Genomic DNA, 26,999 nt, shown 5'->3' on the forward strand with positions numbered 1-26,999 from the left:
TGTGCCAGTAGAAGCGTTCAGGTAACAGTTGTGCGACAACATCAACCTTGACCTGTACAGCCTTGCGCGCATGTGTGTGGCGCAACTCACTCCTTATATGGGTCGCAATCATAACTTCCGGTCAGACCGTATCAAACAGAAAACTGTTGAGCGGTGAGGCACTACTCGTACTATGAGATTTTGGTGTAAGGAAAAACTCAGACCCCAAATGATGAGCAGCCTCCTACAGTGTCCTGTGTTGCCTGGAATAGATAATGTGCAACAAGGGCGTGGGTGCTCAGGAAGAGGATCATGAAAGAAATGTATTGTCCAATTGCTTACGTCCACCGCCCTTCTTTTCACAGCGATTGCCTGTAGCTGAGCGGTTGAATGTGGTATGGGGTGATGCCTTGATTCTTTATTGACAGTCCACTACTATGGAGTACTACCAACAGAACTTGTTTTCACATGGATTTGATAGGAGAGTACCTACAGAAGAAATGGTGCTTACTACAAGAGAATGGTGGGGTAGATAAAGGTGTTGTGTCATAGGTCAGTCATAGGTCAGCAGAAAAACCAAGTCAACAAAAGTCAACAGTTACTACAACGATCAACAGTGGGCGAACCAGCCCAGCAGAAGGAGAAGAGAAATGGACGGCAAAAGAATGCTGTGTTTACCGTATTATTGACGGCTGTGGATACAACTTGTAGTTACCTTGTACTGTGCTTTGTGTTGTAGTTGAGACAAACATATGGGGCGAGGCTGGAGCACGGGTGGCAGCATGAGAAGCCATGGGCGCCATGAGGTAATTTGCCCCGCCCCATCGTCACTCATGGATTCTGTGAGAAGGAGATGGGTACTTGTAGATACGAGTAGTGGCATTCGAGAGAAGAGAGCAATCCAGCATCATCATAGTGGGATGAGATCATTCTACGAGTACTACTAGGTATTGATGGTTTTTTTTCTTTCCCGTTCTTCGTCTCTCTTCTCCTAGTACTGGTAAGAACATGTCGATCAATGACTGCAAGCTCCAAAAAGAAACTTAGCCAATAGCCTTTCATTTGCCTCCCGCTCTCAATCTTAGGGAACTCTTAGGAACTCTTAGGAAAGAGAAAGAAAATAAAGAAAGTGAGTGGATGGTGCGTGAAGTGTCTGGCAGGCTCGTTTCCGTGGTGGGCCGTGGATGCTGCTAGAATCGCCTGGTTGGGTTGGTTGGCTGGGGAGCCAAGTCGAAGCTTCCAGAAACTCCCCTCTGCGAATTCTGCCACTCGCCCACGTTTTATAAGAACCCCGCCAACCTCTCTTGCCTGCCTTTTTCTTCCTTCATCATACAAACCTCCTCTCATACACATACACACTCAATTCGCTTGTGAGCATTCGATACGCCACATTCGACCACTGCAATCACATCACTTCCACCTTTTTTTCCTCTCGATTGATTTTCTTTCTTTGATACCCATACCTTTCGCACTCTCTCCACCATGTCTCCCGCTATCGGTATCGATTTGGGAACTACCTACTCCTGCGTAGGTATCTTCCGTGATGACCGCATCGAAATCATCGCCAACGACCAGGGTAACCGAACCACCCCTTCGTTCGTTGCCTTCACCGACACCGAGCGTCTCATCGGTGACTCCGCAAAGAACCAGGTCGCCATGAACCCCACAAACACCGTCTTCGACGCTAAGCGATTGATCGGACGCAAGTTCGCCGATGCTGAGGTCCAGGCCGACATGAAGCACTTCCCCTTCAAGGTCATCGACAAGGGTGGCAAGCCCATCGTCCAGGTTGAGTTCAAGGGCGAGGAGAAGACTTTCACACCCGAGGAGATCTCCTCCATGGTCTTGACCAAGATGAGGGAGACTGCTGAGTCTTACCTCGGCGGAACCGTCAACAACGCCGTCGTCACTGTCCCCGCCTACTTCAACGACAGCCAGCGTCAGGCTACCAAGGATGCCGGTCTCATTGCTGGCCTCAACGTCCTCCGTATCATCAACGAGCCCACTGCCGCTGCCATTGCCTACGGTCTCGACAAGAAGACCACTGGCGAGCGTAACGTCTTGATCTTCGATTTGGGTGGTGGTACTTTCGATGTCTCCCTCCTTACCATTGAGGAGGGTATCTTCGAGGTCAAGTCCACCGCCGGTGACACTCACTTGGGTGGTGAGGACTTCGACAACCGTCTCGTCAACCACTTCACCACTGAGTTCAAGAGGAAGCACCGCAAGGACCTCACCAGCAATGCTCGTGCTCTTCGTCGTCTCCGCACTGCTTGCGAGCGTGCCAAGCGTACTCTCTCTTCTTCTGCCCAGACCTCCATCGAGATCGACTCTCTCTTCGAGGGTATCGACTTCTACACCAGCATCACCCGTGCCCGTTTCGAGGAGCTCTGCCAGGACTTGTTCCGCTCCACCATGGAGCCCGTCGAGCGTGTCCTCCGCGATGCTAAGATCGACAAGTCCTCCGTCCACGAGATTGTCTTGGTCGGTGGATCTACCCGTATCCCCAAGATCCAGAAGATGGTCTCCGACTTCTTCAACGGCAAGGAGCCCAACAAGTCCATCAACCCCGATGAGGCCGTTGCCTACGGTGCTGCCGTCCAGGCTGCTATCTTGTCTGGTGACACCTCCTCCAAGTCCACCAACGAGATCCTCTTGCTCGACGTCGCCCCGTTGTCCATTGGTATCGAGACTGCTGGTGGTGTCATGACTCCTTTGATCAAGCGCAACACCACCATCCCCACCAAGAAGAGTGAGGTCTTCTCCACCTTCTCTGACAACCAGCCTGGTGTCCTCATCCAGGTATACGAAGGCGAACGCGCACGGACCAAGGACAACAACCTCCTCGGAAAGTTCGAGCTCACTGGTATCCCCCCTGCTCCTCGTGGTGTCCCCCAGATCGAGGTCACCTTCGATGTTGACGCCAACGGTATTATCAACGTCTCTGCCCTTGAGAAGGGCACCGGAAAGACCAACAAGATCGTCATTACCAACGACAAGGGCCGTCTCTCCAAGGAGGAGATCGAGCGCATGTTGGCTGAGGCCGAGAAGTACAAGGCTGAGGATGAGGCTGAGGCTGCCCGTATCGCCGCCAAGAACGCTCTTGAGTCCTACGCCTACTCTCTCCGCAACACCTTGAGCGACTCCAAGGTCGATGAGAAGCTTGACGCTGGTGACAAGGAGAAGCTCAAGGCCGAGATCGACAAGACCGTCGCTTGGCTCGACGAGAACCAGCAGGCCACCAAGGATGAGTACGAGTCCCAGCAGAAGGAGCTCGAGAGCGTTGCCAACCCCATCATGATGAAGTTCTACGGAGCTGGTGGTGAGGGTGGCATGCCCGGCGGTGCTCCTGGAGGTCCCGGTGGCTTCCCTGGTGGTGCTCCCGGTGGCGGCCACTCCGATGACGGCCCTACCGTCGAGGAGGTCGACTAAATGCTCAATTTTGAGCCACCTCCATCTCCTTTTTTTTCTTCAGCATAGAGATTTCCCTTGGGCGGTCATCGGAGTTCTTCGGCTGGTATAGCCATTTTTCATGTTTCCTAATGCATTCCCGGATGAGTTACGATCAATGACTGGGGATGGGAAAAGTTTAGTTAGCTAGTTTGCATGTACTCTAATCATTGGGGCTTTTCCTCAGATCATTGAGTAGATCAAATGATAATCAACTGAAATACTTCAAAAAATATTATGTTCCACTTCAATGCCAGTGATGTGTAGTCGAAATAGTGATATATTCCTTGAAGAATTCAAGCGTTCCTAGGCATGTTGACGATTCGAACAGTTATCAAGCGTGCCTACCTACGGTGCTCAATGGGTCAGTCCTGCGTGACCTTGGTTATACACAGGGTCTGATCAAACGAATGGCAATTGATAATGAAGACCGGCCATCTAGTTTAAAGCAGAAGTTTGGGAAACCAGGAGGATCAGGTATGGGAAACATTGCATGAGAGGTGTCATTCAGTTTTTGCCATTCATGTACATATACAATCCATCATATTGATGGGGGATATCTATTCATCATTTGTACCCCAGCACTATAATACTACCACATCGCAATAACCATTTTGTCCATCCAAACATAGTCATACACACACTGCTCGCCTACCCCCATAGAAGCAATTCCAAGCTACCCCTCGACCCTCCTAGCCTCCTCCTCGGCCCTCCCAAACGGCCTCTCGATCCTCTCGTCGTCGCCCCTCCGATCCCAGATGTCCTCGCTGTTCGGCTTCCCCCTGACCTTGTCCTCCTTCTCCTTGTAGTGGTTGGCGATCATCTCCTCCTGGCGCGCCTTGCCGTAGACGTTGAGGCCCATGCAGAAGCGCCAGTCGCGCCAGTGGTCGCTGCAGGAGCGCAGCTCGCCGTACCGGTAGATGTCGTTGAAGTGGCCGCCCAGGGAGGAGCAGTAGAAGGCGGCGTCGAAGGCGGCGGTGCAGGACATCTTCGTCGGGTACGGGGAGGTTGATGTGGAGGTGGAGGATGCGGAGTCGGAGGGGGATGTTGGGGAGGTGGTGGGAGGGGCGAGGTGCGGGAAGGCGGCGTGGAATTCGTCGTCTTGTTGGGTCGTTGATGTCGTTGTAGAGGAGGGTGGTAGCGGTGCTTGTGTTTGTGAGGATGTTGTTGGTGTTGAGGTCGGTATTGAGGGTGTGGTGGACGTTGTTGGTATGGATGTGGTGTCTGCGGGCGCAGAGCCGGAGCTGTTTGAGAATGGCCACCAGCCCATTGTGGTGTCTGAATATGTCTGATTGAGTGTGTTCTAGGGCGTGAGACTCTTGTTATTCAGGTTGTTTGTACGTTGTCGGCGTGGTGCGAGCCCTCAATTGCCAATTCGTGGAGAAGGATCAATGGATAATCGGGAGAAAGTTTGGACAGTTGTCTTGCGGAGCGAATGTGCGGGAGTGCTTCTGGGCGACAAGGTGGAGTATGTACGTCGTAACGGTCGTATTGAGATCGGGACCAGGATGCGGTACGAATAGTTTTAGACGTGCGCGCAAGTCTGGGAAATTGCTCCAAGTGCGATGGAAATTAAATCGATGGGCTTCGATGGCCGATCGCGAGTGGAACAGAAACTTGAGTGTTTGAGAAAATTCGGACGAATCATCGCACGATACGGACACGCCAAGAGGGAGGGCCTTGGAATAACACGACGTCATGCAGCTGCGGATGAACATCTGCCTTGCGACGATCCCTCCTAGATAGACCACATCACCGTGTCTATTGCGCGTAATATTGTTCCTCTTTGCAATTCACACTGCTTGTAATCTGCTCTTGAAGCCTTTTGCCTCGACTTCAATTCTCTCCTTGAGTCCCTTTTTTCCTTTTTTAAGGTCACGATAGCCGTCGTCATCTTCACTGTGGCCACTAGCTAGGTACACAAAAACCACGACGGCAAAGAATCCGAGCTGGCGTCATTCCATTTTGGCCCCTCAACACATTGCGTTTCCTAGCCACGAGATACCCATTTCGGTCGCGCTGTAACGACTTATTTACACTGCAGTTCCCATGAATTCACGACATCATACGATTTGACGAACCTCTTCTCCCCACGACCCCTCCACATCTCCTTCCGCCGCCTCCTCCTCCTCTCCCTTCCCCGGCCTGGGTAACGGTCCCCTCTCGCCATCATGCTTGAGGGCCTTGTCGCGAACCTGCTGAACAGGTTCTTGGGCATGTATGTCCAGAACTTCGATGCAAAACAACTCAACGTGGGAATTTGGTCTGGCGACGTAAAGCTGCGAAATCTCGAGCTGCGCCGAGAGGCTCTGGATCAACTTCGTCTGCCCCTGAACGTGGTCGAAGGACATCTCGGTTCGCTCACACTATCCATCCCATGGTCGAATTTGCGGGGTAAGCCCTTGAAGGTCAACATCGAAGATGTCTTCCTGCTCGCAGCGCCCAAGGAGGATGCCGAGTACGACGCCGATGAAGAAGAGCGGAGAGCGCACGCTGTGAAGATGGAGAAGCTCGATAGTGCAGAGCTGCTCAAGGAGCGTAACACAGAGGGGATGAGTGCTGAGGAGCAGCAGAAGAGCCAAAGCTTCACTGCGAGCTTGGTGACGGCCATCGTGGACAACGTCCAAGTCAGCGTGAAGAACATCCACATCCGATACGAAGATTCAATATCAGACCCAGGTCACCCTTTTGCACTCGGCCTCACTCTTGCCGAATTCAGCGCCGTCAGCACAGATAATAACTGGAAGCCAACTTTCATTCAGGGCAATGCGGAATCAACCCACAAGCTTGCTACGCTTGGCTCTCTGGCTGTATATTGGGACACGGATTCATCGCTGATTGGAACAGGGAAGGGCACACAAAGTAAAGATGAACAGCAGATCGATCATGAAGAATTCATCGAACAGGTCCGCGGTATGATTGTCAGCGAAGAGAATCCCGATCTCGGCAATCACCAGTTCATCTTGAAACCAATCAGTGGTCGAGCTGGTCTTGAGATGGACAAAACCGGCAAAGCAGATAGGCCGAAAATGAAGGCCCGCCTTTTGTTCGATGAACTCGGTTTCATCATCGATGAGGACCAATATCGTGATGCTCTTATGCTGGTCGACCTCTTCCATTATTTCATCAGACATCAAGAGTACAAGAAATACCAACCCAAGTCCTCGCCAAAGGAAGATCCCGCTGGATGGCTAAGGTTCGCCGGAAAAGCTGTCCTCGACAAGATTCATGAGAGGAACAGACAGTGGAGTTGGGGATACTTCAAGGAGCGCCGAGATGATCGGATACGCTACATTGAACTCTTCAAAAAGAAGAAACGAGAGGAGAAGCTATCACCTACTGATGGTGAGGAGCTTGAGAAGCTTGAACGCAAGCTGTCATATGAAGATCTTCGGTTCTGGCGGTCTTTGGCACGTAATCAACTTCGTAAGGAGAATGTTGGTGTACAAAAGGAAGCGCCGAAGCAGACTTGGAGCTCATGGATTTGGGGTAGCAAACAGGAAGAAAACAAAGACGCGAATACCCAGATGACAGAGGAGCAGCGCAAGGAGCTATACGACGCCATTGACTGGGATGAAAAGAAGGCCATTGCCGAGTCCGTGGACATGCCACGCGAATATGTCAAACTGGAGGTCAACATGAGTCTTCAGACTGGTAGTTTTACTCTCAAGCGCGATCCACACGGCAAATCCAACGACATTCTCCGTCTTCTCTTTGACTCGTTCAGCACCACTTTCCTGCAGCGTACAGATTCCACATTTGTCAAGGTAGCACTAGAAGGCATGCGATTATATGATGGAACGACTGAGGGCAGCTTGTTCCCTCAGATAATCACCATCAAAGATGCTGCGCCTGTACCAGACATACCCGATGACAAACGTATCGAAGAGTTGAACGATGACGAGACTGAAAATAAAGAAGATGGCGCGGATGACGAGGAGAAAGAAGATCCCTTCTTCCAAATGTCCTTTGAGAAAAATCCCCTCGATGGTAGTGCCGACACCGCTCTTACAGTCCATCTCAAGGCTATGGAATTCGTGTACAATCCAATATTCGTTGTAGAGGTCGCGAAATTCTTCAAACCACCAGCGCGTCATATGGAATCAATTGGCGCGCTTATGGAAACCGCGGGTGCTACGGTGGAAGGCATCCGACAGCAGACCCGTGCAGGACTAGAATTCGCACTCTCCGAGCACAAAACAATCAATGCCCATCTTGACCTTCAAGCACCTCTCATTATCATTCCCGATTCTATAACGAAGAAGTCCAGCAACTGTCTCATTCTCGATGCCGGTCACGCAAGCGTCACTAGTGAACTTGTAGACCAGGACACCCTCCGCGACATACAGGCCAAGCAAAAGCAGCAATACACTGATGAAGACTTCCGGCGCCTCGAAGCCCTGATGTATGACAAGTTCATACTCAAGTTGGAATCTACTCAGGTCTTGATCGGCCCATCCATCGAAGAAACCAGGGCCCAGCTGGATGAAAAGGCGTCATCGAAGAACTTCCACATCGTGGACAGGATCAATATGGACTTCAAGATTGAAACATGCATCATTCCGAAGGCTTCAGATCTCACTAAATTCCGCATATCTGGAAACTTGCCTGTGTTGCACGCCTCCATATCCGACGCGAAATACAAGAATCTCATGAAATTGATTGACGTAGCAGTGCCCAAATTCAATGACGACGGTCCCAGCAACGAGATCGTCGAAGGCGCCAAAGGTCCTTCCAATCTCAAGCCAACATCTGAAGCCAAGCCTGCCGAGGACAGTTTGGGGCGCCCAAGAGCCAAATCTTTCCAGTTCGCGGCCCAAGAACATGAGCTTGTCATGGAAGAAGAGGGCGATGATGATAAGGGCGATAAATTTGAAGATGCCCGTGAAGTCAAGTCCAAGAAAGATGTTAACCTGCATCAGCGCAATTTTGAGTTCAAATTTACCGTCGACAAGCTCCAAGGTTCACTCTATCGATCGGATCCTGAAGGCAAAAAACCAGATGCGCTTCTTGTGGAATTGATTGCTGAGCACTTCAACCTCGAATTCTACCAGGAGGCCTTTGAGATGGGTGCCGACGTTCGCCTCAAATCGCTCGTGGTGGAGGATCATGTGGATGAAAATCCTCTACCAGAGTTCCGTAATATCATCACTTCAGAAGACACATCTACCGAGGAGCAGAAAGACCTCTTCTCATTAAAATTCGTAAAGGTGAATAACGAGTCCCCCGAATTCCAAACAAAATACGAAGGCATTGCCATGAACCTCGACGTTGCTGTTTCAACCATCAACCTGATAGTCACAAGAAGAACCCTTCTCACATTGTTGGACTTTGTACTCATCACATTTACAAACCCTGGTCCCCAACAGGACCAACAGGCTCAGCTGGCAGCCAAGTCAGATGAGCAGGTCTCAAACGCACCGCAAGCTGAGCAGGGCAAGATCAGGATTCGTGCTGAGCTCAAGCGCATAGCTGTCGTTCTCAACAATGACGGAATACGATTGGCGACCTTGAGTTTGAACTCTGGAGAGCTCGGGATCTTCCTCAACGGCAAAACCATGCGCATCGGGGGAAGACTCGGAAATCTATCCTTGATTGACGATGTCAACCAGGGTGTTCCTGAGGAATCGTCTCTTCGCCAGTTGGTCACAATTGAAGGTAAAAACCTTGCTGATTTCAGCTACGAGACCTTCGACTCGGAAACCGAGAGTTACCCTGGATACGATACGTCGATTCAATTGAAGACTGGTTCCATCAAGATCAATTTCCTGACGGAGCCCTTCCGCAAAATTATGGAGTTTGCCGTCAAATTTGGAAAGATGCAGGCCATCTTCAACGCTGCACGCCAGGCCGCGGCTAACCAGGCAAACCAAATCCAAGAGCGAGCGACGAAGATGCATTTTGATATCACCATCTCCACGCCGATCGTAGTTTTCCCAAGGATGGTCATATCCGACAAGCCGGACAGAGACACACTGACGGCCAATCTTGGAGAGATCTATGCCAAGAACCAATTCGTGCCACTTGACGATTCCGAAGGCGCCGAGGTGGCCAACAAGCTGTCAGCTGGTATTCGAAACATTAAATTAATTTCTAATCTACACTACGACGATGATCGATCTGAGGAGTTGGAGCTTATCGACAAGGTTGATGTGGACTTCAACATCACCATGATTGAGCACAAGCCCGGAATGCAGCGACCGGATCTTGAGATTGAAGGCTCAATGTCAGATATCAATTTGAAGATCACTCCGGACCAGATGAAATTCGCTCTAGAACTGTCTCGGTCCATTCCGACCGCGTTTGCCACAGAGACTGAAGCTATCGAGGAGGACGTACAGCAAGAGCTGCCAGATTCAACTACTGAGCCTGCTCGGCGTTTGACGGACAAAACCACCGCTACTAAGAATGAGTCCAATCAGCTCACGTCAGGGCAAGGTCCCGAACTTCTCACCAGTGATGAGAAATGGACTAAGCTTGATTTCATCTTCAAGATTGGTACGATCGGATTGGAGTTAATAAAGCCAAAGAAGAATGGGCCTGTTGGAGACATTGAGGCTGCCGGCTTGTCCAAGTTCTCGCTCAATGAAACGAGCGTCAAGCTTCGGATGATCAGCGATGGAGCTATGGAGGCTGAACTAGTCGTTCGGTCTTTCACAATTCGAGACATCAGAACACAGGAGACCAACAAGTTTCGGAAGATCATGTCACTCATCAATAACGATGTGAAGCAACAATTCATGGCCAGCTTATCGATATCTGGAGGAGAAGAAAAGAACCTTATCGCCCTCTTGACCATCGATAGTCCGCGGATAATTCTTGCGTTGGATTATCTCTTTGCCCTTCAGGCATTCGTCAATGCTGGTCTTGCCACAGACGACCCGCTTGCGATCGAGGCAGAAGCAGAAGAGGATGAAACAGCTAGCTCAATGGATCTTATGTCCCCTGATGGGACCAGATCGCCTGATAAATCCCCCCCAGACTCTGAAGAGTCTGCACAAGGTGGAATGAATATCTCTTTCCGCGTCAATCTCGTCGATGCTCAGGTTGTACTCATCGCTAATCCTGCACTTTCGCACTCGGAGGCTATTGTACTCGGTACGAAGCAAGTTCTTGTATCGAAACAGCAAGCCATGACCCTGCAGGTCGACAAAGTGGGCATGTTCCTTTGTCGCATGGACAAGTTCGAAACAAGTCGACTGCGCATTCTCGATGACTTCAGTATCCAAACAGCACTGGACATTCGGAATCAAGGAGGGAAATCGTCCCTGACTAGTATCTCGGTTGATATTGAACCCTTGGTGCTCCGTTTGTCTCTTCGCGATATCCTCCTCGCGATGCAAATCGTGAATCGTGCTTCTGCCATGTCAGCCAATGACGATGGCAACATGGCCAGTGCAGAACCTCAAAAGATCAAGCAAGGTACGCCTTCTTCGAAACCGAAATCAACCAAACCGGCATCCACCAAGGTGCAAGCAAAATCGCTTGCTACTAGTAAGCGCACGGGTCAAAGCAAGCGAACAAGCCAACAAGGACTTCCGAGTTCATACGGAGGCTCATCTGCCATACTGAAGCGAGAAGAAATGAATGTCAATATCGAAGGAATCCGAGTCGTTCTCATCGGTGATGTACATGAGCTACCCTTCCTGGACTGGCGAGTCAAGAAGTTTGGTGTCGATGTCAGAGACTGGTCAGGAGCTATGACAGCCGATACCTCCGTGGACACGCTCATCAACGTCTACAATTTCTCTAAATCTGCGTGGGAGCCACTGATCGAGCCCTGGCAGCTGGGTTTCCATATGTCGAAGGACCAACACCCAGACAAGCTTTCATTGGAGCTATATTCAAGAAAGTCTATGGAACTCACAGTCACAGCGGCGACGATAGCACTTGCTTCGAAGTCCTTTGATTTCCTCACCGCTGACGAAGATATTCTGTCGAAACCTCGCGGTAATGACGCACCGTATCGCATCCGCAACCATACTGGTTTCACGCTCGACGTATGGGCGGAGGGTAAAGATTCCCAGGACGGATATGCTGCCAAACTGGAAGATGGAGAAGAAAGGCCTTGGCGTTTTGAGGACCCCTCAGCTACACGAGAGTCATTATCGCCTGATTCTGCCACCGGGGTTCTAGGCATAAGACTGCAGGGCAGTGGCTTCGATAGCATTCCTCGAATTCCGGTGCATCGCGAAGGGGACACTCTTTACAATCTGAAACCTAAGCAAGACAAGATACTGCATCGCATTTTGGTGGATGTCAAGCTGGGCATGGACAACGTCAAGTATATCACTTTCAGGTCTCCACTCCTCATCGAAAACAACACGCAGATCCCTATCGAGCTCGGGATTTACAGTCCCGAAGAAGGCCACCTTCTCAAGATTGAGAAGATTGCGCCCGGTGATGGTCGTCCCGCTCCTGTAGGCGCTGCTTTTATGCACTCTGTGGTTGTTCGTCCAGATCAGGGCTTCGGATATTCTTGGTCGAACGAACAACTCTACTGGAAGGACTTGTTGAAGCGACCAACTCGCACAATCACCTGTCGTAGCGAGCAGGATCAACAGGCACCACCATTCTTTTTCCAGCTCCATGCTGCGTACGATAAGAATGACCCAATCACGAATGTGTATCCTTACATGCGCTTGCGTCTACGCGCTCCGGTTGAGGTGCAAAACTTACTCCCGTTCGACTTTAAGTATAGAATCTATGACGGCACCACTAAGAGGGACTATACCAATTTCCTTAGAAAGGGAGGAGTAAGCCCCGTCCATGTGGTTGAACTGTCACATCTCCTGCTTGTCGGGGTGGACATGCAAGATACGCCGTTCAAACCTAGTAAGTTTGGTATCATCAACTCCAACGATCGCGAAAACTACAAGAGAGAAAGACATCTGGAGGTCAAAGACAACAACGATCTGACACTACGCCTCAACATGCATTTCTAGTAAGTATATCAAATTTGATCTCTGGCAAGCTTATCGCTAACAAGAATAGCAACTATCCCGATGGTGGTGGTGCCTTTAGAGTTACGATATACAGCCCTTACGTCATACTCAATCGTACAGGAATTGAGCTTGATATACGCGGCAAGCAATTTCTCGGTGGATCTCGTAGCGCTGCTGGACAAGGCGTCTTCGCTGACACCACCAATCCAGATGGCTCGAAAGCGACACCCTTCATGTTTTCGTTCCCCAATGATGATAAGAAGAATAGAGCTCTCATCAAAGTCGGCGACTCTGGTTGGAGCAAACCACAAAGTCTTGACGCCATCGGTAGCAACTATGCTGTGGCCCTACCCTCCTCTCAAGGAAGGTCCGAGATGCATATCGGTGTAACGGTTTCCGAAGGCGAAGGCAAATACAACTTGAGCAAGGTCGTGACAGTTGCGCCACGTTTCATCATCAAGAACAAGATGAAAGAGGACCTGAATATTCGCGAACCCGGATCTTCTGACTTCATAGCCCTGAAGAATGGAGAGCTACACCCACTGCGATGGTTGCGTCAAAACGGCAATCCTCAACTATCCCTCTGCTATCCAGGTGTCAACAACCAGTGGTCGTCGCCGTTCAACATCTCCAATGTGGGCAGCATCCACGTCAAATTATCCAAGGCTGGACAACGCCAGAAATTGGTTCGAATCGATGTCCTCATGGAGAACTCGACAATTTTCGTTCATATCAGCGTGGAGACAAAGCACTGGCCATTCTCGTTTAAAAATATGAGCGACCAAGAGTTCCTCTACTGGCAGACCAACCCGAACTTGGATGAAGATGAAGAAGATCGTGGATCAGGATTCCGTCCGATCAGATATCGCCTACCCGCACGAAGTATCATGCCATATGCATGGGATTTCCCCGCTGCCAAGAATAAGGAAATTGTCCTCAGTGCGAATGGGAAGGAGCGACACGTCAAACTTGCCGAGATTGGTAACCTGATTCCATTCAAGCCTCCGCCTGGACAAGGACAGGCCCGCGCAAAGGTGTTCGATCTTAATGTGGTAGCCAATGGACCGACACAAACCTTGGAGATATCTAACTACAAGCCATCTAAGAGCTTGTATAAGCAAAAGTCTTTTGCAGGATCGACGTCAACCGCTGGAGGCTTCGAAGTCAAGGACGTAGAGACCGGTGTCAATTTCACTGCCCAACTTCGTCTCGCCGGAATAGGTATCTCCCTCGTCAATAGTCAATTGCGTGAGCTCGTGTACGTGACGCTACGCGACATTGAGCTCAAATACTCCGACTCTACGCTGTACCAGACAGTCAATATAACAGTCAAATGGGTCCAGATTGACAATCAGCTCTACGGAGGCATATTTCCAATTCTCCTGTATCCCAGCGTGGTTCCCAAGACCGGAAAAGAAATGGAGGCCCATCCAATCTTCCAGACAAACATCACTCGTGTCAAGGATGACTCCTATGGTGTGTTGTATATCAAGTATTTCACTGTTCTCCTTCAGCAAATGACGCTCGAGATCGACGAGGACTTCATCTTCGCTTTACTGGATTTTGCTAAGATTCCTGGAGCCTCGTGGTCTGAAGAGAAAGAAGGCAAGCTGTGGGATGACTCCCTCGACATTCCAGAGCCGCAGCAAGAGCAATCTGGGCAGGACATCTATTTCGAATTATTGCATCTTCAGCCCATGCAAATTGATCTGTCCTTTGTCAGAACAGAGCGCATCAACGCCGAGGACACCGCAACATCGACAAGTCCTTTCATGTTCGCTGTCAACGTGCTCACGATGTCCATTGGAAATGTCAATGACGCACCAATTCGCTACAATGCTCTGCTTCTCGAGAACGCGCGGGTATCCACAGATACACTGACAAACAACATCAAGAATCACTATGTGCAAGAGTCACTTCGACAAGTGCATGTTGTGATCGGCTCGGCTGATTTCCTCGGAAATCCTGTTGGTCTATTCACCAATGTCAGCTCGGGTGTCGCTGACATCTTCTACGAGCCGTATCAGGGACTTGTCAAATCTGACCGGCCAGAAGACCTCGGTATTGGAATCGCCAAGGGTGCATCCAGCTTTGTAAAGAAGTCCGTCTTCGGATTCTCGGACAGCATGGCCAAGTTTACGGGCAGCATGTCCAAGGGTCTTTCCGCTGCAACTCTGGACAAGGAGTTCCAAGATTCGCGCCGCATGTCCCGATCTCGCAACAGGCCGAAGCATGCACTTTATGGTATCACTGCAGGCGGCAACGCATTCGCCAGCAGTCTCGCGAGTGGTCTTGGCGGCTTAGCCCGTCATCCCATTCAAGGTGCAGAAAAAGAGGGTGCGCTCGGTTTTGTAAAGGGCGTCGGTAAAGGTCTCCTCGGTGTTCCCACCAAAGCCGCGATCGGCGCCTTCGACCTCGCTTCCAACATGGCCGAAGGCGTGCGCAACACGACAACCGTCTTCGACCAGGAAGGACTCGACCGCGTCCGTCTAAGTCGCTTCATCGGCCAAGACGGCATCGTTCGTCCATACTCCCAACGCGAGGCTCTGGGGCAGTTCTGGCTCAAGACTCTTGACAACGGCAAGTACTTCAACGAAGATTACCTCGCGCACCTCGAGCTCCAGGGCAAGGACATGCTAGTCATGCTCACGTACAACGGCATCATGCTCGTCAGGACTAAGAGACTACAAACCGATTGGGACGTCCCGCTCAAGGACATCCAGACCATCAGCAAAGAGCGCACGGGGATGAGCATCACGCTCAAGGGCGGCACCAATGGACCTTTCATTCCTGTCGCGGACGAGGGCTCGAGGAATTGGTTTTATAGACAGGTTGCTGTCGCTGTGAACGCGTATAACGATCGTTGGAATGCAAAGGGTTGAGTTGGGACGTTCTTACTTTTCTGGTTATTTTTCCTTTCCTCTTTGGTATGGAAATAATTACATCTTTGGATGAATGAAACGATTGGCAGGGTAGGGGCCGGATGGAAGGTTGGCAGATTGATATCCTTCGTCGATGTTACTCTTCTCTTTTCTTCCTCATAAGTAAACATCATTTTTAATGCTTCAATATTCTGTTTTATATGCTGTGCGTTGTAGGATACTTCAGCCTCTTTCTCAAGTGCGTCGTGTAGGATTCTTATTCCCGTTGCTGTTGGTATGGTACATGCATTGGGCTCTGTAAGAAGTAATGAACAGGGACGAAATCTCTGGAGAGAAACAAGAATTAAAGAAATGATGGTATTTCATCACTTACCGAGTGTAACTACACTATGCATGATGTATTGAGAAGAAGACCAACCCGTGCAGCAACGTACATACAAATACTTGCGGTTGAGGATTGAGGTGTTTGTGTGCCGATTTTCTTAGTGATAAGTATTGGGTATGTATGTGTCTACCTGATCAATGATCTAATTGCTTTTATTTATCCAGTGCGCCTGCCTGATCCATGATGAACGACCGATCGCCTAAACCTACGTTCTATCGAAGCTCCTTCCTTCCCTTCTCGATGAAATGACCCTGTGCGCAGCACTGCACAAAGAGGCATAGCGCCCACTCAGTCCAGCACAATGTCTCTCCAATCCCCCACCTCGACATCCTTCAAGATCCATGGTTCCTCGCCTTCTACGTTGTCGCCATCACTCGACATATACAAGCAATGCCTGTCCAATTGCGGATTCTGCAGGTCGGGAAGCGTTAGCATTTCGCAACGGGCCACACGCAGCGCCCATGTGATCACGAGATCGAGCTTGGGGAGGGCATTCACGGCCTTCCATGTCTCATCTCCTAGGGCGACGGCGGAGGCAACGACTTGGGTGAGGAACTCGAGGTCTTCATCTTCGTCGTCCAGTAGTAAGTTGAAGTTGGGTAACCTGGGAATGCGATATGCCGCTATGATATCGACGAGCCATGCGCCGATGGTTGGGGAGTCGCTGCATATCGTTCGTTAGTGGTGTGCTTTTTGATTTGGCGGTGTGCTGTTTTGCTAGGGGAGCGAACTTACGATGCCACGGCGTGCATGACGACGAGTAAGAGTGCCCAGACGAGGAATTCCTCTGCCGTGGCGGCGAGGGCATCAATATCCTCTTCGACGTCGAAGTTGGGCCAGCCGGCTCGGACGCCGGTCTTGAAGTTCTCGTAGTGCTCTGGGGAGTACTGCTTCAGCGTTTTTAGTGCCTCTGTCGTGGTCAATATGCCACGTTTCTGGCTTGCTTCAGACGTCCTGACGGAGTTGAAGTGAGCAGACAATTCATCATGCAGGCTGCGGACGACTTTGAGCTGGCCATCTCGATATATGGAAGCGAATCGTTGCTTTTTGTTCTGGGGTGAAGGTGCAGCTGAACGAGATTGGGAAAGTTCGGCAAGTCTTCGTTGAATGAATGCGTAGAAGGGCTTGATCGTAGCCAACGTTATCCTCGTTCCTGGAAAGGACGGGTCTTGGACGGCTTCAGCCCGTATCACTCGCTGTCGGAGAGCAGCCTGGTAATTCGAGAGGACATACTGCGGAGGGCAGGCAGCCAAGCAGGGGACTCGGTTGCGGTATCGTCCGAGCGGTGAACCATTTGGTCGGAAGAGGAGATCATTATCAAAAGGTTCCTCGCAAAGTTGCGGATCAAGGTCGAATGGCAAGACACCTGGTTTATTGAACTGGGCTAATTCCCACTGGGCAGCTTCGCCAAATCGGACCTTCAGATGGATTTGCTCGACCGGGTTGTTCGGAATTGCGAAACCATAGCCGTACAAGAGTTCGCCATTATGTTTTGGTCCATAGTTATTAAACAGCTCGGCGCCGAACCGGAACGGTTGGGAGAGCTTCAAGGAGAAAGAGTCGCGAACCGTGAAGTCCCACTGGGCCCGAGCTGTGGGAGAATGGTCAAGTAGGTCGATTACAGGGAACAGCAGAGAGAATTTTGGTAGAGTTGGGAGTATGGCTTGCGAGATGAAGGCGCGAGATGTGATTATGGTTACGGCCCAGAGATACGACTCACTGCTTGCTGTCAGCAGTGTCCGCTTTTGGCAATGGTGACAACAGGTTAATGGCAGGAATGGTAAGCTGAGCTCCGGCAAGTCTGAGGAGGAACAATAGAGCTAGCCAGGGCAAATTTACACATTGTGAGACAGATTGGCCCTTCGATTCGTACGAGATGACAACGTGCGGCATAAATGCACCCCGGGCGTGAAATGGGACCAACTTACAAGTCACAAGCTTGATAGACTGCCTCGTCCGAGAGGCCAGCCTTGACCATGAAGGATCGCGCTTTTTCCCATTCCTCAAACAGTGCAGTTTTCTGAGCGGAGAGACTGTTGTAGACTGGAGTGCCTTTCATGTAGGCTGCGTCTTCTTCAGAAAAGAACAGAGGCGTTGTCATTGTCTCCTGTACAGGTAAGCATGCAATGTAGTGCTCCCATGGTGATTTGTCTCCAAGAATGCGTTGCTCGACAAGGAAAAGATAAGTCAAGATGTGATTGGGGATTTTTCCTAGTAACCGTTGGAGAGGACTTGTCACGTTTGGAACAGCATCTTGAGTATGATCAAGGTTGAGATACGACAACGTCGACCGAATATGACCCTTCGCTACCAACTGGTAGCCATCTGTATCTGAGTCTGAGCAAGCAATTACATGGAAGCCACCTGCTTCATCCTGTACTATGCGCACGTCAGGATGCAGCCAACCACCAGCGCCTGTGAACCAGTCTACCAGTTGGCGAATGCGTGGATTCGAGTCCGAGTAGGCAGGATTCGATGCAGCATTGTGTGTCCCTGGCTCTGCATGGGCAGCTTGCCCATGCAATTGATGTGGCGGCGGTGGCATGGCGGCTTCTTTGACGCCTCGGTAAGTGGAGAGATTTGGGCCTGGATAATGATTATATGATCATCCGAGCGCGATCTTGAGTGGAGTAATCAACAATTTTTCTTCTGTCCACGATGTAACTTGTAAGGTAGGTTCGCTATTGTGAAAATTCTATTGAGCGGGAATCGGCCGAATCGAAATCCCGACAGCGACGCTCTGCGCAGATTGAAGTGATAATTGATATCGTACGTGCAGCGTACATCCACGTAGGACGAGTTAGAATTTGCGATGTACGAGTGGTTGTCCAGCTGACTTGGCTCGGAAGGTGGAAGTAGGCGGCGCCGAGGGCGGACAACGGCGGTAGGACCCTCCGAGTCGAGTCGAGTAGTGTACAATCTACTAATTGGATATGATCTCGATCACAAGCAAATGTACTTGCAGCGGACAAGATACTGAGGATGGAAGAGGTGGTGTGTGCTGGCGTTGGCGGTGAGAAAGAAAACTTTTTGTCGTGCGAACAAGAATAATAATAGCTCAAATTTGATGTAATGGTCACGATTTTGGTAGGCGTAGGCGTAGACGTAGACGTAGGCCAGGCCTTTGGTTGGCATGTGGGTATGGTAGCACGGTAGGTAGGTAACTGTGTAGTTCGTGCCTTGGTAAATGACCCACACACCACGAGGCTGTATGTATAGTAACAGTTCTAGGTTGTCATAATTCTGTATGGAGTAGTTTCTGTAATAATTAGTGTAGTGTTGCTTCCAGGTACAGGTACAGGTACAAGACGTAATGATCTATTTCTAGAGGCTTGGATTCTCTTGGTTTGTTCATTCTTGTTGGGTTTGGAAGCAATTTCATCGTCATTATCATCGAGCGGGAGCGACTAAAGCGCTTACTCAAACCTTGTACTCGCAGAAAGTTTCTTGGAATTTCGAGTTTCAGAATAGTTCATGTGTTGTCAGCGTACAGTAAGGGAGTGCTCGAGGTCATTGTCATGGTCATTCATCGCGTTGCTATTGTAAGAGTAGGTAAGTACAACACAGTACAGTACATACAGTACAGTAATTAGGTACGAGAATGTCCGTTATGCTGCTTCGCGAATGCCTGTCATGAATGTTTCAAGGATGATGGGATAGTGTCATTAGGTACTCCGTAGTCAAGTAGTAGTTAGTACGAGCGTAGGAGTGAATGGCTGATGGAAGGGGTGTGGACTCTTTCGGACTCGGTCAATCGTTGCCCCGCCTACGGAAAACCGCGACCTTACCACTTTAGGAATGGTGCCAAGCGTCTTTCAAACATTCTCGCATCTGATCTCGTCCGTATTCTCGTACAATTCACCCAATCCAACCATTCACCATTCACCATTCACCACTACACTGTACACAGTACACATCTATCCATCAAACAACCTCAACCTTCCACAAGTATGTACTGAAAACCTCGTACTCGTACAATAAATTCTCCCCCGGTCCTTGCACAGGCGAGACGGGCATTCATTCCTCCCATCCCAGCCCCACGCCTCCCGGACGCCACATCCATACAGGAAAACATTGCGACGAACCATATCCACTCCTGTTCAGCCAGCTAGTGCTACTGCTTCCTGATCACCATCACCATGATCGAGTCGTCGACCATCATCACAAGTATTACATACTACCCTCTCCACCCGTCCCTCGGATGCCTGCGGATGCTGCTTTCCTTGCTGTGCTCAGCTTTATGACGCCACAGATCTCTTCCAATCTCACCCACACAGTGATCCTCCGTGACCCGAGAGCGGAGATTTACAACCCACGTAAGCTTGTTAGGCAGGGCGTGGATCTGTAATACCTAGTCGGTTGCCGAAATCCAAGGGAGTTCTCACCCCCAACCGGCTGTGCCAAGATGTTTCCACTTTGGCGTTTAAGATTTACAAGACGCTGGTCAAAGTGAAAAGCAAGTGCTTACAGCCAATGGCAATTCCCTAGCCCTAATTGTCTTATCCACATCCGGCGACCCCAATTGTGTTTCTGGCAAGGTGTTGGATCTCCTTCAGCACACTAGCGGGACCCGGCATGATTGACAATGCTGTCCAGCATCCAGCCAGCAGCCTGCACGGAGCCACTCTGTTCTGCCTCGTGCGTACAGCGGCGGACAAAGATGAGTGCTGCCATGTCTCACGACCGGACTCAATGAGGAGCCTCCTTTAACTATTGCGGGGGAGACCACCACCTCCTCAGTCTTTTATCCTCCGCCTGCCCGCCAACCTACCATCGTGATTCTCATCCGTTTTGATACTCTCGCTTTTCTCCTTGGGTCACGATAGCAGCCTAGCCCTGCCTACATACTAATACTCCGTACACAAAACACATTCGAAATTGGTGCATTACTGTGGCTTGTAAGTGTCAGCCCTGTCGTATATTTACGTATTACATACTGTGCGCCTAAGTTACGAGGGGCTCACCGTCCCAAACTCTTTTGCGCACAGCCGCGAGCTGGACCCAAGCCGTCTAAACACAAAAGCCATGGCCCGCCCACACCAAGGAGGGATGGATACTTTGTAGCCCCCTTCCGCCCCTTTGTCGACTTCGTCCATATTATTTTCATGTTCTGTTGCTAACAGCTTCTCAAGATGTCGACCTTCCGTAACTCTTAAGTGGCGGTAGCCATGTTGCTGGACATGTTGACAGCAGATGCCGCAGCAAAACACGGCCACGAGTATTCACCGCCCCGACCTTCTGACAGTCGTCCTAGCAATGGACATTTCCTTTCGCAAATGCCACTCTCCATCTTTAATTCAGTCATAAGAGGGCATACCGCTCCTCAAAATGTCCCATCTCCTTTCGTAGAAGAATCAACGTCGCAGGTCGATGCCCCCGAACGAACTAAAGCCGATCGAACAGTCGTACACGAGCATGACAGTCCTATACTCTCCCCTCCTCCCTCCCGGCCAGTGTCTTCAGGAAGCAATGGCTCTCTTGCAGAGAAACCAAAGAAACGGGGCCACCGTCCCAAGACGATCTACAATCTAGCGCAGCCGCCCCCTTTCACTGGTCCCCGCCAGAAACTACACATACGTCCCAAAGTCCTTCTGCAGTTACATCAAGTCTATTCGCAACGCCGGCCGAAACCAGTTTACGAAGTAATACCCTTTTCGCTCCTTGCTCCTCGATCCACTCGCCGCCTTGCCCGTACCTTCAATACCAAAGGAAAGCTTTGTCCCAATGATCTATTGATTGTCAAGGCAGACACATACGATGCCAGTGAGGAAGATGAGAAGTCGGATGATGAGCGTTGGGGAACCAGGGATGTCATGGGCATAATTTGCCCGTCGAAAAAGGGGGACAAAGAGGCGATGGAGAAGACAGAGATACTCCTGGACGATGGCTCTCATTGGGACGTTACACTTATGCCGAATGGTGGCTATGAATTTACCTGTGTTGATGAGCATGGCTTACTATTGAAATCCCGATGGATTCCGAAACCGGTGCATTCTCGTCGAGTTTCTACCATGTCCAGTTCCTCTCAGGGACAAGCTGCGACGGGACTTGGATCGGACCTGAAGTTCAATTTCAGCACCATCAGTGCTAATTCGCGGCGCCATCCAGTCATTGCAACTATGTCTCGAGCAAGCATCAACGTTCTGGATTCATACAAGATGCCCGACGTGACTTCACCTACTACTCCTGTTTGCAACACCGCGCCGATAACCCCCGACCTCACCCGTCTTGATGCTGGGTTTTTCGATGCTAAAGCGAATGAGTGTCCCTCAAGAACAACTGATGAGACACTTCGTCGCTTCATCGTTGCATCTGGCATATGGGTTGCCTTTTCTGAACACTGGTCGGTAGCCTACAACAATTCGAAAAATGTCCTTTGCCCACTACCTCTCTCTACGGCTCTGATCCCACCACCAAACCGCACCGTATCTATGTCTTTCATTGACACCCCCCGGTCTATCTCCCCTGCATCAACCCTGGATGATACTCGTCGGAGTATCCCGAAATTAATACGGGCCAGTACCCAGAAATTACAGCGCCGAAGCAGCTTCACCAACCAGCCTCTTTCGCCAGTTTCCACAAGAGTTTCGCCATCCTCATCTCCCCGCATCACGAATCGATCTCGCCGCTCTAATTCCACTGGCAATGCCGACCTCAATATAAAACGGGGCAGTTTCCGCTTACGCCATGGCATGGCTTTCGAAGAGCTACCACTGCCCGAGACCGAGGAGGAACGTGTGAGCAAGCACAGTATTGAAAGGCTGCGAATAAGAGAAGTCGGCCTTCCTGATACACCCCCGGACAGTCAGAGTCCAAGCCCATCACTTCCGTCACCAGACGTTACCGAGGTTCCTCCAGAAATCGTGACATCAGATTTGCACGCTCCTGTCAGTCCGCCAATGTCACCAGCATTGAATTCGAGAGCTCTGAAGGCGCAGTCTGCCTACGAGCCAGTTACAACTGCTGGATTGTGGGACTCGGGGGTCACCGAAGGAAAGGGCTTGAAATCACGCCCTACAAGCATGTTCGTGATGAACGAGAAGAAAGAGAAGGCCAAAAAGAGGGAAGCACGATCGAGGAGCAAAGAAGGCAAGCGAGAGAAAACGAAGAAGAAGGTGAAAGAGGCGAAGGAGGGGCCTCGCAAGAGTGAAAGCTTCAAGAACCGCATCATGGGCATATTTCGACGAGAGAAGAGTTGATTGAACGGCATTTCCATTCCTCGCGGCATACAAGGCGCACCAACTTCAATTTGTACTTTACCCCACTGTTGCATCCGCATCGCATTCATTCTCCCTACCACCGGTCATTCGACACTCGGTTGATCTACCGACTACATTTTCATATCACGACTCTTTGAGTGGACTACCAGCACCTTTTCATTGTGTATATATATTTCTCTTCGCATATACCCTTTCTTATATGGTGTCTAAGCTAGTCTCGCTTACTGCGAATATCATTTGTTCACGCAACATTGCATTCATAAAAAGCCGTCCTTGATGTTTCTTCCAAGTAACATATAGGTGTACTACTAATTGCATTGTGGTTCTCGATACCTAGCTTTTAATTCTCACAGTGCCGTTTACGCCACTCCATAGAATCCCCTCTTTAGTATAGTCAACTCGTGCGCGGATGTGCGGACATCTCCAGCCAGCACTTTCGCTCAATATGTACCCATAACCACAGTGGACGAGGAAACAACATATGCACACTTCTCTAAAGTGCCGCACATCCCCTACACAAGACTGGGCAACAAATCAAACCAAAACATTTCCCGGTCTTTCGTTCCCTTGTAGCCGTCTCAGACATACGCAAGTATCGCAATTCACGTCCTCGATTGGTCCCAAGTTCTGGGCAGAATGCTCTCTCATTGGACATCTGGACCTGGTGAACAGAAGATCACACGAGAGTGTTGTAGACAAGCAGCTCTTTTCATTTTACTGGGCATCTAGCATGAGTCTACTCCAACGGTGAGAGCCAAACTAGGCGATTGGCAAAACGCCTTCGCTCACATCCCTCGCCATCATTAATAACTACCAGAGCCAGCCGAACAGTCCTTTATTATTGGTCTTCTTCGTCTTCATCAACCAATCCCTCGGCGGCCCTTCCCTCGGAAACTCACCATCCAACTTCGCGCTCTTCTCATCGATGGTGTAGAAGGAAGCGGCATCGCTTACATCTAACCTCCGGGGGCGATTGCCATTCCCTCCTTCGTCACTGCCAGGTGATGAAGCACTTCTCCTCCCCCTATCTTCCGCATACTCGCCCGCCAGGACGATGGAAACATGACCATCGGCATCGCCCCTCAGACAGACAGGCAGCTGCCCATTCCCCTCATCGTAATCGCTCAGCAGCGAAAACTTCCTCAGCCTCCTCTTCGCCTTGATACCATCCACCCCTGCGTTCTCCACATCACCACCACCAGCAGTCGCATTGATACTCCCGGCCATACCCAACCTATCCGCCGCGCCGCTCAACCCCTTCCCACCTCTACTAGCCGCCACGATCAAGTCCCTCGGATCGAGATAATTCCACCTCCCTAGCTCCCTCCAGCCCCTCGTGCGCGTCCACTCCGCGACCACCGCGGCCAGGACCACGAGATTCAGCACGAAGATGCTGTAGACGTAACCCGGCTGGCCGAACTGCAGGGCGTACAAGTGGACAGTGGAGGTGGCTGGGGTGAAGATCTTGCCGACGATGAGCTGGGCGGATGCGTAGGCGGCGAGCATGTCGTCGGTCATGGCGACGAGGGAGTTTGTGAGGCCCTCGAGCGTGGCGACGGACTCGGGGATCGGGTTCCGCGGCGTGGAAAGGTGCGTCATGTTGTAGGCGGCTATGCTGGAGTTGAAGGCCTCGCCGAGGAGCGAGACGTACAGGTTCGTCAGGTCGTTGGACATGAGCTCGAATTGCCGGACGACGGTGCGGGTGAGGTTTCGCGAGGGGTTGAAGTCGGGAATTGTGGAGTCGGCGATGGGTCGGACGGTGATGTTCAGGTTGGAGATGTCGACAGTGACGTTGAAGAGGGTCGGCGTGAAGGTGAATTCGCATTGCGTGCTGTTGAGGAAGGCGTACGATTCGCCGGCTGTGATGGATAGGTAGCGTCGGGGTGAGCGCTCGCTGTAGGACACGCCGATCGCTACGATGGCCTTTCCGTCGTGCCCTATGTAATTCGACATTTCCGGATTCTCGACCGTGTCTGGGATTCGGCCTGACGCCTCGTAGATCCAGTCGCCCATGGGCCCCTTGAGCGTGAAGTCAGTGGTCGCGTTGTAGATGCAGGAAATGTTCGTCAGGTAACCCTCCTCCTGGTAGATGTAGCCCGCGACCTGTCTGTTCGAACTGATGCGTGAATCGGTTAGTCCTGCGGGGGCTCCAACCCCGTATGAGCGCCCGCGATAGCTGAACTGCGTGTTGTCGAGCTTGGGATGCACAGAATTGAGCGAGGACGCCGATGCTGCTGAAGAGAGTAGGCTGCCGAGGTGTCCTATACCGACGGAGTAGGTGAAGAAGCCCTTATTGTTCCGCAGCGAGGGGCCCGATTTTCCAATCTCCATGGGATACTCGCGGATCAATGAGACATCTTCGTAGCTCGGGAGAAGCAGTGTCCCCGTCGTAGTCGTTCGACTGATCAGGGGCGTTATGGAGCCGGCCCATAGCGCGGCGGGAACGAGGGAGAGAAAGACGACGAGCATGACGGGGAAGAAGAATCGCAGTGGGAGGTCCCAGTCCACGCGTGCTAGACTCATATCCACCCAGGTACGGAGTGCGTCCAGCGTCACTGTGGTCTTGTTGAGTCGAAGACGCAGGGCATAGTTGATCAGTCTGCTGATTACCGCAACGTGTATCAGCCCAAAGAACGCTGCGAGGAGTTGGACGGTCAGAGCCACCGAAGCTGGATACTTGTTGGCGAGGATGAAGAAGTAGCCCGTGACGCGCCACTTGAAGAGGTCTGCAGCGAGCAAGACAGAGGAAAGCGTTGTCGTCAGTACCAGTCCGTAGAATGTGCAATATCTCTTCCAGTGACCAAACTCCGCCGTCCGACCATCCTGCCTGTTCTCTCGCCGGACGACGGTGGAGGGAAATGTGAATTGGGTATCGACCATTAAGCTAACGAGCCTCCGTTAGGAGGAAACTCTGATATTAGATGAACAAAAGTACGAGCAAGAGTGAACAAATAGACAAGAAGAAGAATCGCAAGAGAATCACCAATCTCCCACGGAACCAGCCATGAGGAGAGGATAGAGTCAGTCAAACGACAGAGTAGAAATTAGTCCACCAGCCAACAAGTCGCATACGAGTTCATGGCGGGGAGGGAGGGCAGAGGTACAAAGGCACCAAGTATCGTATCTTGAGACTACACTGGGGCATAGTCTCCCACACTCTTTCTCTCAGCCGCATTGCATCCAAGATCCAGATGTGGCGTTCCGGGGCGGCGCATTAGCGATGCGTCTTGCTCCCGCATGAATTGCATTCAACCGAGGGACTTCAGCATGCTCAATCCGGCGTGTTGCGCGGCGATTCGCGTCTCTGGTTTACGTCTTTGCGTCTCCTGCAGCTGTTGCGAAATCCAAATCATTCTTCTTTTGCTGCGAGCGTGCTGGCTGGCAGTGATAAGACAAGGTCGATGGGTATGTACACACTAGAGAGATCGTTGGCATAGTGGATGGAAGCCAACTACCGAGAGAGATCCTGAAACGTGATATAGCCCACGACATTGATAAATATACCCAAAAGGGGTTTTACGAAGCCTCTACTAGGCCCATTCCGTCACGTATTGTCTGGTTCAGGATCGGTGAAGAGCCCCCTGCTGTCCCAGATGGCATCTGAATGTGGTTTTTGCTAGATGGAAATCTTCTTTCTCTATCTTTCATGAATCGTGTTCATCCAAGCTACTTCGCTCGGTGGTATGGCATACTTTCAGCGTCAATGTATTCGAACATCGCCAGCGTGAAAGCATACAATGTCTTCCTATCTCCCAGCCAAGTAGAAAATAAGAGATGCAACAGAACTATCATCGCGACATGCTCTGCCTCATCACTACCGACTTTCCGCGCATGAAGTATTTCAGTATACACGTCAGCACTTGATATCCGTACGACCTATACACGTATCTCTGTACATCCATTCTCTCGACCTCACAGCGTAAAGTGCACGAGCAGCGATATGTCCTTGCGTGGAATATCATCACAGACAGCGATCACCATTATCGTCATCATCACCATCATCACCAATCCCTCAGATGAAACGCCCAAACTCCTACCCAACTCACCCTTCCTCTTTTTTTTTAGAAGCACAAATCAGCCGTGAAAACACACATCCATCAACATCAAACATCACTCAAGTCAAGTACCTAACGAACTA

At 50.8% G+C, this 26,999-nt stretch overlaps 6 protein-coding genes across 6 annotated transcripts; 3 read left to right on the forward strand and 3 right to left on the reverse strand.

The window, feature by feature from the left end:
* Positions 1-1,398: 1,398 nt before the first annotated feature.
* Positions 1,399-3,552, forward strand: BU24DRAFT_428761 (heat shock 70 kDa protein). The gene has a single exon (XM_033529559.1). The coding sequence runs from the start codon at positions 1,462-1,464 to the stop codon at positions 3,409-3,411; it is 1,950 nt and encodes a 649-aa protein (XP_033377559.1). The 5' UTR covers positions 1,399-1,461; the 3' UTR covers positions 3,412-3,552.
* A 366-nt stretch (positions 3,553-3,918) lies between these two features.
* Positions 3,919-5,034, reverse strand: BU24DRAFT_428762 (uncharacterized protein). The gene has a single exon (XM_033529560.1). The coding sequence runs from the start codon at positions 4,697-4,699 to the stop codon at positions 4,106-4,108; it is 594 nt and encodes a 197-aa protein (XP_033377560.1). The 5' UTR covers positions 4,700-5,034; the 3' UTR covers positions 3,919-4,105.
* A 249-nt stretch (positions 5,035-5,283) lies between these two features.
* BU24DRAFT_497403 (vacuolar protein sorting-associated protein-like protein vps13) lies at positions 5,284-15,610 on the forward strand. The gene is made up of 2 exons (XM_033534266.1): positions 5,284-12,373; positions 12,424-15,610. The coding sequence occupies exons 1-2, from the start codon at positions 5,601-5,603 to the stop codon at positions 15,254-15,256; spliced, it is 9,606 nt and encodes a 3,201-aa protein (XP_033377561.1). The 5' UTR covers positions 5,284-5,600; the 3' UTR covers positions 15,257-15,610.
* A 319-nt stretch (positions 15,611-15,929) lies between these two features.
* BU24DRAFT_468204 (SET domain-containing protein) lies at positions 15,930-18,186 on the reverse strand (the record flags this gene model as incomplete). The annotated part of the gene is made up of 3 exons (XM_033532500.1): positions 15,930-16,305; positions 16,377-17,360; positions 17,570-18,186. 3 exons carry the CDS (start codon positions 18,184-18,186, stop codon positions 15,930-15,932), a joined length of 1,977 nt encoding a protein of 658 aa, XP_033377562.1.
* A 2,626-nt stretch (positions 18,187-20,812) lies between these two features.
* BU24DRAFT_328778 (uncharacterized protein) lies at positions 20,813-22,726 on the forward strand (the record flags this gene model as incomplete). The annotated part of the gene is made up of 3 exons (XM_033523008.1): positions 20,813-21,866; positions 21,897-22,451; positions 22,551-22,726. Coding segments are annotated over 3 exons (1,785 nt in total), but the record flags the coding sequence as incomplete, so codon positions are not given.
* A 912-nt stretch (positions 22,727-23,638) lies between these two features.
* Positions 23,639-25,920, reverse strand: BU24DRAFT_85234 (uncharacterized protein). The gene has a single exon (XM_033534708.1). The coding sequence runs from the start codon at positions 25,739-25,741 to the stop codon at positions 23,672-23,674; it is 2,070 nt and encodes a 689-aa protein (XP_033377564.1). The 5' UTR covers positions 25,742-25,920; the 3' UTR covers positions 23,639-23,671.
* Positions 25,921-26,999: the final 1,079 nt, after the last annotated feature.

This window comes from Aaosphaeria arxii (genome assembly GCF_010015735.1).
Source record: "Aaosphaeria arxii CBS 175.79 unplaced genomic scaffold BU24scaffold_14, whole genome shotgun sequence".
NCBI lineage: Eukaryota > Fungi > Ascomycota > Dothideomycetes > Pleosporales > Aaosphaeria > Aaosphaeria arxii.

Bases quoted from the DNA above. Each gene is read 5' to 3' on its own strand.
- BU24DRAFT_428761 (XM_033529559.1), top strand. From the start codon at position 1,462: ATGTCTCCCGCTATCGGTATCGATTTGGGAACTACCTACTCCTGCGTA.
- BU24DRAFT_428762 (XM_033529560.1), bottom strand. From the start codon at position 4,699: ATGGGCTGGTGGCCATTCTCAAACAGCTCCGGCTCTGCGCCCGCAGAC.
- BU24DRAFT_497403 (XM_033534266.1), top strand. From the start codon at position 5,601: ATGCTTGAGGGCCTTGTCGCGAACCTGCTGAACAGGTTCTTGGGCATG. The intron at 12,374-12,423 runs GTAAGTATATCA...TAACAAGAATAG, and splicing joins CGCCTCAACATGCATTTCTA to CAACTATCCCGATGGTGGTG.
- BU24DRAFT_85234 (XM_033534708.1), bottom strand. From the start codon at position 25,741: ATGGTCGATACCCAATTCACATTTCCCTCCACCGTCGTCCGGCGAGAG.